The sequence below is a fragment of the Hyposmocoma kahamanoa genome, unplaced genomic scaffold, assembly GCF_003589595.1.
Source record: "Hyposmocoma kahamanoa isolate Upper Pololo Valley unplaced genomic scaffold, ASM358959v1 63, whole genome shotgun sequence".
Taxonomy (NCBI): Eukaryota; Metazoa; Arthropoda; class Insecta; order Lepidoptera; family Cosmopterigidae; genus Hyposmocoma; species Hyposmocoma kahamanoa.
The window spans coordinates 981890-994502 of NW_020653851.1; the positions used below are offsets into that span (position 1 = coordinate 981890).

At 33.2% G+C, this 12613-nt stretch overlaps 1 protein-coding gene across 1 annotated transcript in view; it reads left to right on the plus strand.

Moving 5' to 3' along the window:
* Nucleotides 1–12613, plus strand: part of LOC113229904 (acetylcholine receptor subunit alpha-type acr-16) — a 97833-nt gene that overhangs the window by 62344 nt on the left and 22876 nt on the right. The window contains exon 3 of the mRNA XM_026463596.1: nucleotides 11271–11451. Coding sequence (XP_026319381.1) covers nucleotides 11271–11451 — 181 coding nt within the window. The remainder of the gene's footprint in view (nucleotides 1–11270; nucleotides 11452–12613) is intronic.

The following is a 12613-nucleotide window of genomic DNA, read 5'->3' on the forward strand; positions in this document are numbered from 1 at the left end:
CCAGAGAAGAACGAGCAAGAAACTCTAGGGATTGCTCTTTTCAAATATACTTAAATGCTATGGAATACATTTTGAATCATAATTGTGTGGAATCTAGACTCTTGTTGTCTTTCCATACTTCTTTATCTGAAACTTACTCTTAAATTTTGTAATATGACTTTTCAATTAAAATGCTTTTAATGTTAAAACTTACATTACTTAGGAAATGATAATATATTCTCCGGAATACATAAAATGTAAACAATGCAAAGAGTAGATCAAAAGCGAACAGGTTTCAAACTGATTGCCTCTTAATATTCACTTATCCGTCGCCCATTAAGAACATAAGCATTAACTTAATGTACACTTAGTCGCATAAGTCCTGGACGGGTTCCAACACGAGTTGTTTGAAAACAAAACTTAATCTCGTTGGCAAATAACGCAATGTTGCGTAATATGACAGTGTTTAGCTGAAGTTGCTTTGACTTCTGAAGTTCTAATGGAACTTATTTTGATTGTCTTTTGTGTTTTGGAATCTTATTGTAAAAACATATACAGTACCCATTGACTTACAAATAAATGGACGACGGGTCTAATACAAAAACCACGAAAAAAATGTCCCAAGTCAACCTGTTTAAGCGCAGTGACATGTAAAGGAATATGAAAAAGCTAAAACGTTGAATTTAAATTGCAATGTCATCGCAGTACTGTTTAATTTTGCTTGCTTCGCTGTCAATCGAACAAACGAAGACTAAAGCGTGAATGACGCTCTGTATACGATTTTAACGCCCTATAAGTTCGGACAGCTTTAAGCGCGGACCCGACGTCCATATAATTGTAAGTCAATGACAGTACCCCATAAAATAATCGCTTACCTAAGTTAAACGAAATCGTGGTACCGCGAGTTTGGACTTAGTTCTAAGGTTAATATTATGGATATCTTTTTCTTGATGAAATTATGTATATTTTTACGGAAATACAAAATATTTAAGTATATGTACTGTGATGCCACAGTCATGATACCAGTCTCCTTAAACTTTTCCCTGAGAGAAACCCGATAACCTAAACGGTACACAGAACGAATCGCTCGTTTTTGCAATACAAATATGGTTTGAATGTCTGCCGCTTTGCCCCACATGAGAATCCTGTAGGACATTATACTATGGATGCAACTAAGAGCTCAGTTTTGTTAGGTTATTCAATATAGTCAATGATATTAATTAAACCAGACATTTATTTATATACACTGTTGCACTGTACAATGCCTAAGCACAAGAGGAAGAGCGAGAGAGCACCATTGCGTTCAGTTACTACAGGTTAGTGCCCCGGATAAAATTTTGTTGCTTTGGTACTTCATAGTATAGGGATTTTCCCACCTTAGACACTTGGTAATTGGTATGGTTATCTCTTTTTTTGGGTATCTATTTAAATTTAAAGATGTTAACGTTCTCTAGACTAGCGTCACAGTATATTTCCGAAAATTTTTGTTAAGAAAAATAGTAATTTTTTTTATTAAAAATAGTGACAGACAAAACATTAACACGAGGAATAAAAATAAACTAGCTGTTCTTGATAATCGTCTTCACAAAATTACAAACCATTTCAGAGGCAATGTATAAGTGTATAAGAAGATTCCGGTTTATAGGAAATGAAACTATTTTTGCGGATTTAAATCGCGTATATTTGTTTTTTCACACAATCCGACGTTTCGGGCCCTTTGCAGGTCCCAAACAAATATACGCGATTTAAATTCGGCAAAATAGTTTCATTTCTTATGTGTAACAATCGCGAAAACCTATGATTCCGGTTTATATTCAAAATTTGCCATTTACGGGGCTTAAAACTACAGTAAAACAAAAACTTTATACTAAATACAGCTTATTAAACTAACTTGGATGACAAGAATCCGTGGTAGTGATCTGTTTAGTTCTTGCAGGTTGTCAAAATCATGAGTATAAATGTTTATTAACAAAGAGCTGCCCCTAGAGTTTCTTTCATTGTTTCCTGGCATCGAGTATATAACCAGAAATAGAGACGAAATGTCATTTGATTTGTTTAAAAACTATTCTGCCGAATTATTACGGTGACAACTGCGCTCCGATTGGCCAGCCTGAATTCGTAACAAATGAGGACATCCGTCAATTGTTTCACTTCTTCGTTGTTTAAAATTAATATATTATGATTATAAATGTTAAATGTATTCAAACGTATATTTAAACGAGCAACCCCTAGGGTTTCTTGCACATTTTTCTCAGAGGACTCTGCTTTACGAATAAAAAGTAGAGTTTAATTAATATGAAATAAAAATAATTTGAATTTGAATTAGATTCTTGCCTCTCTCATGGCTTAAAATATAAATTGAGACTGTCGATCGGGGTCAGGGAGTCAAGTTCAAGAATTAGTGAACGATACGTGCCATTTCAAGCATCGCTACTAGCTACAAGTTGTTAGGATTTTTTTTATTTGTAATTATTTTAAACTAAACTAAACTAAATAAATGCGAATTCTCACCCGTTTATTTCTTGGAGTATTTATTCTATATAGGTCAAAATTAATACCCTTAATATTTGTGTAACAAAGGTAACTCTATAAACGCGCCTAGTCCGAGCGTCAGAAACTAAAAATGATGACTTGTACTGGTGTCAAAAATAGTACGAGTGAAATTTTATTGGGCAACTCGTTTTGAATAACTCCCTTTCAAATCTGTATTTTTTTTCTCGTATACAACAATCTGATCGGACGATCTGTGTCGAAAATTGCATACGTGGTGTCAGTGGGGAATGTTGTTCAGTATCAAGGGTAGAGTTACCCCAAGACATATCATTATGGAATTAAAAAAAATCGAGTTTTGAAGATCCGCCGTCACACCCTATAGGTGGTGATTTAATTGACACCCAAAGTTTATATATATTCTCAAAGCCCGACCTGTGCCGCATAGGAAGAGGTCGTAAACCTTGTTATCGGCGAAGATTTTATAGGTTACTTTCAACGAGTCTATTAACTTTTGACTCGTAAAAATGTCATTTTACTAAAGTATAACTGACTGTAGCAAGTTACTGTCGGTAAAACCGGGTAATTTAAAATACAATGCACCTTATGTGAGACTGAAGCGCATGTTTTTAGGTGTATTCTACTTCATTTGATGTTTTTAGTATACTATGTGAAATGGATTTTATTTAAAATAAAAAAAAAGTTTATTTCGTTGGAATAAATAAAATTACATACAAGTGAGACCTTCTTTTCAGCATGAAAATACATGTGTCAGGAGGTCTCGCTCCTCTATAAGAGAGGTTACACACGGGGCGGGATTTTAAGCAGCGATATAAACGCGATACAAGCGCGCGACTGCATCGATACAAACGTGCGATTGCGTCGCTACACTTGGAATTCATATGCGATTGCAACGATGCAATCGCGTGTTTGTACTATTGCAGTCGCAGGAATCGTTCGTTTCATGAACGCGCGTTTGTATCGCTGCTACAAGTTGTCGTGTCTCTTACCACTCTTACTCAAAACCACTCTTACTAGTACGTAATAGCTATAAACAAAAAAAAAGTGAAATCACAAAACTAGGTACTTAAATCTCTTAACTATACTAGAGATTTCTTTTGTTTAATACATGAAAAAATACACGTAACAGGCTATAAATAATGTTTGTAGCTATTGCGTATTGCTGCTATTCACAAATAGTGGCTAAAACGAAAATATTCTCATGGACTTCATGAAAAGGTTGAATAACAACGTTCATAAGAACCATTCCACATATACCAGAACATTATCGATAATAAAACACGATTGAATTTTTTCAAATTACAAATTGAATGACATCGTGCTGGCCTTTATGATTGTAATATCAATGCTTTCGAACGGAAAAAGTATAAAGTTTCGATTTATACTTTTTTTTAAACACTACGTGATAAGTGTCGTAAGTAAGAGAAGTGGGCACGGTCTTTTAAAAAATTAGTTGATCTAAATGTACATATTTTCACTGTAACTTTATTTTGATAACAAGGAGTATGATTAAGTAGACATTACCCTAAACAAATATTTACTTAATTAAGAAAATACCACGCAATTCAAAGTTTTGAGTAGCATTGAATCGAGCTCTAAGATACAAATATCATTGCTTTAAAACGAAAAAAAATAGATACAAAGTGTCAAAGATTTAATGTAATTGAAGTTAGATCTTGTCGGAAGTTAGAAAAAAAAATTGCGGGTTTTTGTAGTTACAGTTTATACACAAAAAAGTTTTATACTAATGAATTTATTATAGTAGTTTTGTGACTGTTACATAATGAAAGGCATTAAAATGCGATTGTGGGTTTCATCACACGAGTGTTTTAATGCCTAATTATGTACCTACACACATATATAAGCTGTCTATGATGTGTTCAGGAACCGCATGTCACGACCGGCGAAATGGCAGCAAATAAAATCTTTTCTCACACATGTCACACAACCGTAGCTTTTTTTAATTTATAGACAAACTAGAGTCGGCCCCAACTATCATATCGTTCGATATCAAGTAACGTGTGAAATTTGTCAAAATTGTTTGCTATTGACATCATTTCGAATAAAACTTAGAATATTAGAATTGAGGTCGAATGAAATTGTTTTGTTTTTCTGAGATGTTCGAAATTTGAATGTACTAATAAAATCGAATTTGATGTTAATATGAAGCAATAATAACATTTTCACAGAAATAAATTTGTTCTTACATAACAGTTATCTGCTGGTCATAATACGCAGTTTTTGAACATGTGATAGACGGTTTATGATATGTGTGTAGATAAAATATTTAAGTAAGTACGTTTACAGTTTCTTAATTATTTTTAAGCTGATAGCTCGGTACCCTATGCTCAATAAATAAATAATAATATGATGTTACATTTGTCATTTCAAATTTCAGACAGTGTGTCTAACAGTTTTCTAATACGGAGTAAAATTTTTTTCGTAATTGTTTGATTATTTTTCAAATGCAATAAGGTTTATTTTCATCGATATTTCCGAAAATGCGTTATACAGTGAGCTTTTATCCATGAAATATTGTGCTTTTGACTTGTTCGTATTTTAAATTCCATAGTGCTTTATAACTTTCGACTAGCGACCGAAATAATACCATTTCAAAAAGTAAAACGGTTTTTTGTTTCCGTCATTCATTTATAGAACGATTTTACCATTTCCCGGTGTGGATGTGGTATAAAACTGGATCGCTGTTAAAATAATGCATGTTTTTTTAAATCGTGCACCGGCCGGGCGAACTCGTACGTGACAATGACACGGAACAAATTTAAACTTACGAAATGGTTTAATCTATAAAAACTATCCAGTATTTTGAATGTTTGTTTGCCAGACGAGTAGGTGCTTATGAATTGTATTGCACGAATAAACCAAATCATGTTTTTGTCGCGCCGCTATTTTAGACAGATAAAAACCGAAACACAGTTTAAGAGTCTATACTACGTTAAAAGGCTTTGGCTGATTGTGCATAAAGCTCAATTTATACCGTATATAGTTTGTGCGTTATATAATTGGTAATAAATTCATTATGCTATGTATGATATCGTTACAAAATTCGCTTCCATTCCGGTCCGCCGCAATATAAACTATACGGTGAAAAAAACACGATTTCTACTATAGAAAATAACATAAACTTAACCTCAAAATTTTACAAGAAAACCGTTATAGCCAGTAGGTACTTTACATATACTAATGTTTTTTTTTATAATAATAACTCTTTATTGCACAAAGAAAAGATACATGAAACACAAGTTATAAAGGACATATACAACGGTGAGCGTATCTCTAGAAGAGATCTCTTCCAGCCAACCCTAGGCTAGGTCAAAAATGAAGTCTGCGGGACTAATTATTGTACAATAAAATGAAAATTTAAATGAGAGCAAAAAAAAAAATTTGAAATATTCATATTTATTTATATATAAAGGATGATAATATATACATATGACAGACATACACACCTACATGAACTTTATATACATAAATACAAACATAAGCAGAATATATATTATAATCATTGACTTACAAATAAATGGACGACGGGTCTAATACAAAAACCACGAAAAAAATGTCCCAAGTCAACCTATTCGAAATTTAAATTGTAATGTCATCGCAGTATCGCGCTGTCAATAGAACAAATGAAGGCTAAAGCGGAGTGTCGCGCTCTGTATACGATTTTAGCGCCTTACAAGTGCGGACACTTTTTAGCGCGGACCCGACGTCCATATAATTGTAAGTCAATGATTATAATCTAAACAAATTACTACTTTATAATATATGTTACCGATTAGCTATCTAACGCGTTCGACAGGTAGTGCTCTTTTAATTTATGTTTGAAAGATGCCACCGATGGACTGTCACGAATGCCAGCAGGCAGTTTATTCCACATACGAGTTGCACTTACCGTGAAAGAGTTGTGGAAGAATTTCGAGTTGGATTGGGGATTTATTAGTGATCTAGTGTCACAATATATATTATATATATCAACTGAAGTAAATAGAACACGTATAGTATACATATTAATTTTTCAAAAGGCTTTAATTTCGTTTGTATATAAATAAATTCTGAAATAAAGTCAGAGTCAGGGACCGTCCAAGCAAAATGAACCGTATTAGTACGGGGAAAAGGTGGTATCGACTCTCAAGGCGAGGTAATTCAACGCAAGCCTCCTCGCGTCCCGCAGTCCAAGTAAATTAGTATGAATAAAATAAAAACACGCGTAGAAACACAAATCCGACGTCGACAAGCGCCCGATGGCGACTGATGAGATACCGGGCGGCGCGGCGTGTCGTCAAACTGTTGGGCATATTGCAAATTTCGGAATAAATGTGTATTTAAGAGGGAGCATGCCATTGACGTTGGCTCCGCCCAAATTTGTGAAACAAATATATGCCTGAATTTCGTGTGACATGCGACAGGAGATGTTGAATTTTGCGCATTAAAAGTACCAAATTCGTTTTAGCGGAATAACTCTAAAACTAAAGGGATTAAAAAAAAAATCCGTAGTGACAGTTCTCGATCATGCATAAATATAATTAATTATCTAATTTTTGACCTAATAACCTGTAGCATTTCGAGGATGAATCGAAAAAATGTGAAAATTAGAGGTCATTTCGTGATTTTTATCTATCGAGGAAACTTTATTGTTTTATGTTTCTGATTAGTGTCTATGCTTGAATATATCATGTAGTTACTCATACAATATTTTATTTTTAACTTTAAAGTGGATATACCCCTCTAAAATCAAATCGAAGATTAGGAGTTTTTCCTCTGCTTCCTCTTAATAACTAATAGGGCTTTACTTGAAAACCAACATTTTGTAGGTTCTCTGTAGTACTTAAAGAGTTAAAGTCCTTGTTAAAGAGTTCATCCAGGGAAGTACTGCCACCTCACCTATTTCTGTCGCCAAGCAGTAATGTGAGCATTACTGATTTCCGGTTTTAAAGGTGCTGGTGAAATTACAGGCACATGCGACTTGTCTACTTATATATCAGGTGGCGCAGTGGCCGTCCCCCTAAAATCTTTGCGATTTAAAGCTCTGAGTAACTGTTATGGATAGGTGTGTCGCATACTAGGCGCACGACTTGTTAGTCCCGTCACTTCGTATTATAATATAAAAAATATCCATATAAAAATTATGTATAAAGTCAGATATGTTATTTTTTTTAATAATTCGTTTTATAATTCGTTATTTAACAGTAAATACCTAAACCATGTAATCTAGCAAAACAGTTTTTTCAGCTTCTCCGCCGGTGACTCAGCTTAACAAGAACAAGTAGGGCTTCACACGGACCGTAGGGTTGTTAGGTACATTATTATTTTAGTTGTACCTACAAGTTGTAGCCACAGGTTGTACTTGCAAATTGTAAACCTAATTTGAAGAAATTAAAGTACTAACCAGAGTATTCTCGTGCTATGTCCATAAACGCGGGTTGCCATAGTTGCACGGAACGAGTTACCGTAGTTGACTGATGGAAAGACTTTCCTCACTTCCATCGTCGTGTATGTAATATGTCGATATTTACTGAAACCAAATAAAGCTAATACTTATATGATAACAGAAGTCTCAGAGTAAATCATGTGGCTGCTCAGAACACAGTTAAAAGAGACGCCACTCGTTATCATACAGTCTACAAACTTTGTCTTTTAATTTGAAAAGATAATAGTTATTTTTATGAAATTCTTAAGTTTTTATTTTGTTAAAAAAAATAAAGTAAAAAAGATAATACTAAAGGTAGATACGATATTAAAAAATACCTATTTTAAACTGCACTACATAGGTAGTATTATCTGCAAGCTAGCATACAATTGTAACATAGAAATTAAAGCTTTTGAACAGCATAAGGAGAAAAAATGTAAGACTTTGGTGTTTATTCATTAAATAATTTTCACCAGTTACAGGTTCCTTACCACGATAAGATTTCTTTTTATTTTCCCGATATTTCGAGGGTGAGGGTAGGCATTGACAGCGAAAGAGGGTAGACAGATATGTCTGTTTTGACAGCTGTCAACAGCCGCTGGCCAATCAACCCGTGATCAGCGTCGATAAAAGAAGTCTAACGTAGCAAGAAACCAGGAATTAGTAATAATTAGCACTGAAATATTTTCCCGAATTATTGAAATGAAATTCTACAACTTTTATTTTTAATTCGACTGTTATGCTATGGTTTTTCTGAGTCCTTCGAATTTTATTTTCTTATTCTTGTACTAACGGTTTTTTTATTTATTAAAAAAAAGAAGTCCGTATTTGACCTCCTCGTGATGGAAAGTGACGAGGAGGTCAACGAAGGAGCATGCACACCTATGTAAATAATGCTTACATTTGTGACCACGTGGCACATTTTGTAATAGTTAATTAAGATTTTGACTGTGGATAAGTCTTTGTACGGCAATAAATTTATACAGAAATATGAAACATTTTGGTATATTTATTTTTATTGAATATCATTAAGTTTTTAAGACCTTTGATATTTATCTATTTTGTGTGACATTATTACACTACGTGCCCGGCACGCAATGATGGCCCTTTTGACAGATTACAAAAGTTAATTAATTATGCTTATTTCAATATAGTTCTATCTAAAGATAAAGATAAATTACCTTAATCTATATAATACAATACAAGTGAAACGAATGTAAATAAAGCTATTATAGTATTCAAATAAGAATTAAGAAGGGAATCTAAATTATACATTCTTCATAGTAAAGCATTTTAATATGAGCATCTAACGTGTAATTGCGATGAATAAACTAAGTAAATGTATACCGGTATTTTAGGCATATTTTTGTGCAAGTTTCTTTACATTACAGCTTAAAAATGTTCTACATGTAGCAATAAAATAATTAGTATTTATAAATTAATGGTTATTTGTATAAAAATAATTAAGAAACAACTTCCAGCAAGTCTTCTGTTTCGGATTAAAAAGTTTTAATAAAACGGACATAAAAATGTTTAATTTGTAACTGTTTTGTTTCGCATTGAGCTTTGACGCGAGTTTGCCGATGGTAGAAGTTGTGCTGGCCAGCGATCCCAATAATTATGTGAAGATGGTATTAGATTTAATTCTCAAAAATTTAGAATTTCGAAAAACAAATGCCGAGTTGTGTCGTAAAATTATATAGTCCATAAATTTTACTGCACGTCACCATTGACAACAATGTACAGCAATTAGCTCCTTCAACGTAGTTATAAATTAATATACGAAACTTGATGAGCGAATAAACGTCAAAACGGCGTGTCGTATCTAGCGTGCCGGTACTTTAGTTGTTATTATTATTGGTGCAAAGATTGAACAAACACAAAGATAAATTCCTTCGATCCTACTGGACTTGAACCAATGTCTATTGCCTCAACCTGGCTACTTTTCAATGTCACTACTGTATTAAAACAAAATCTTCTTCCAAATAACTTTACAGTTTCGTTTTTTCTGATGTATTTTGTTTTTATTTAAATGCCATACAAAAGTGATGTCTGGACTATAAACGCGCAGCGTAAATGAATAAAGTATGAATTAGGGAATGCGTATAATAAATTGCTTTTTTTAAATTATAAAACTTTGGCGTGTAATTTTTGGTATGACTATCTTGTTATGTAAGCAAATGCGTAGACAGCCAAGCGTATATTGAATGCACTGTTTGTAATGAAATGATTGATAAACCTTTTCTTTGATAACCTTTTAAAATTTTGAAAGTAACTCTTTGATGAAATTTTTTTCTTAAAACTATTTTTTTTAAAACACTATTTCAGAAACAAGTGACAACACAGTAGGAGTTTTAACCCGAGTGTGACGATTGGTGCTTGAATGTCTTCTCTTTTTTTAAAGTAACAATCGTTCGCGTGGAATTTTCGCGCTCCTACTCAGTGTTGCCATTTCTAAAAAATATTAATAAACGTACATGGCACTGGTCGCTGATTTGAAACACCACGGTCATCTTCTCGCTTGCCAATGATTTTTATACTTTTTTATTATGGCAACTCTTTTACCACAGCCAACGTAAGATTAATGTATTTTTCTGGTGAAGCGAAAGGATGACTTCTGTTTCTGTCTTTGATAAATGAACTCTATCGATAGAATGTACTTTATCATTGACAGTACAATTTATTAAGAGTCCCAGTTGAAACCAGAGCACTATTTAAATGTAGCATTAATAACTTTTTAAAATAAATTATAACTTAATTCCCATTAAAAAAACAATAATAAACTTATCTAAATTCTCGCTGTATATCTTTCGCTTTCTCTAATTTGCTTAAAACTTCTTAAAAAAATTCCAACGCCGAAAAGCACATTCTTTCCTAGATCGTAAAAAATAAAGTCGGATATAATCGATGTTACGCGTAAAGGAACGCCAAAGAAGCGTTTTCAGCGAAATTAAAAGGTATAATGGATCAAGGAAACCTATTAGGGAGATATTACTTTGCGATAGGCGTGTGATGAGGGTACTGGATTTAGTTAATTTGTTTCTTCAGCGGGCTTCACAGAAAAAATATTTCGTATTACGTACCAAATTTATGTAATTACAAAACATTAAATCGTTGTGTATCAATGAACGTTCGCTAAAAACGTGAGTTCGAATTAATATATTCCAATTTCAAAATCGATTTTTAAATTTAAATAGTTTTCAAAATTGAAATAGTTCCACAATGTTCCAATGGCAATAACTGTAAAAGTCATAAATTAAAAAGGGAATGACTGGATACCTGGCCATAAAGGCTTGATTAAACAGTAAAGATCCTTAAAAGGATACGAGAATGACGACATTCCTTTTGCCATTAGTGCTGACGAAGGTTTTGACGGGACATACCAGACCAACGTGGTGGTCAGAAACAACGGCAGTTGCCTGTACGTGCCCCCGGGCATATTCAAGAGCACATGCAAGATAGACATCACGTGGTTCCCCTTCGACGATCAACACTGTGACATGAAGTTTGGTAGCTGGACGTACGATGGCAACCAGGTATAACGCGTTTTGGTTTTTAGTTTTAGCTGCTGGTACATTTTTGTTTGAACACAAGTGAAGTCATTGGCTGCAGAGACTCCTATGTACAATTTTGTTTACACACTTCTTCTTCACTCGCTAAACAAAGTTCGTCGACGACATGCTTTTTTGCGCTGCTTATATCAAATTATCTATATAAACTACGTTTAATATCGGTGTAGCACTTCTCGAGTTTTTAGTGTCTCGTCTTGGCAGCTTTTGGTTAACTTTTTTAGAATTCTTTATAAAATTTTGAACATGTAACAGCAGCTATAATATTGTAACCTAGGTGTGTAGGTCCAAAATAATGTTAGGCAAATAAATAGGTGACATTTAGGTTGGAAAGTAAGGGAACCATGTGAGAAACCAGACGGATATTATATCCCAAACGTTTTGTATGTACTATTTTGCATGGAGCAAAGTCTTCAACCACAAGGCACTTTCTATATAAATTTATTTCGAATACTCTAATAAATCCGCTGCCATACGGATTCGCTGTTTATAGCTTTTCAATTTCTGCACGATGATGTTATAATAAATATTACGTATTGTCATAAGAAGTTTGAAAATTGATTGGTTCGCTATTTTCATGCATGAATGGATAGTTGCAATATTAACTTATAGTACTATTTTCCAAAGTCACGGAAGTTGACGGTTACTGTGACATTGTTGCCCTATTTCTTTTAATTGTATTAGTTGACATTATAATTTTCAAAATATAATATCAACCAGTATATTAGAATTAATGAGATACAGTTTTAAAGAAGCTCACGATTGCATTGAATGCGGACTACATTGTTAATCATGTAAATGAAATAGATTAACAATGCAACCGTCAAGTTTTGTGAAAATAGGTAAATGGTACAAGTAGTCTATGTAGACATGTACGTACGTCTAAAGTTTGTGTAAGCCAAAAAACTTATCGGAAAGTTTATTAACTTGCATGTGAGTGAAAGCATTACATCATGTCGGTTATTTGTTTATTGACGTAAAATATTTTTATTCTCTATACGTTTTTCTTTTCTTCTGGATTGATATTGGATTATTCGTCTATGTAATATAGTTTTTAGGTTTTATTTTTATTTTTTTTATTTTACTTAGATATTGTATTGCATAAAGTATTACAAATAATATTGTAAAT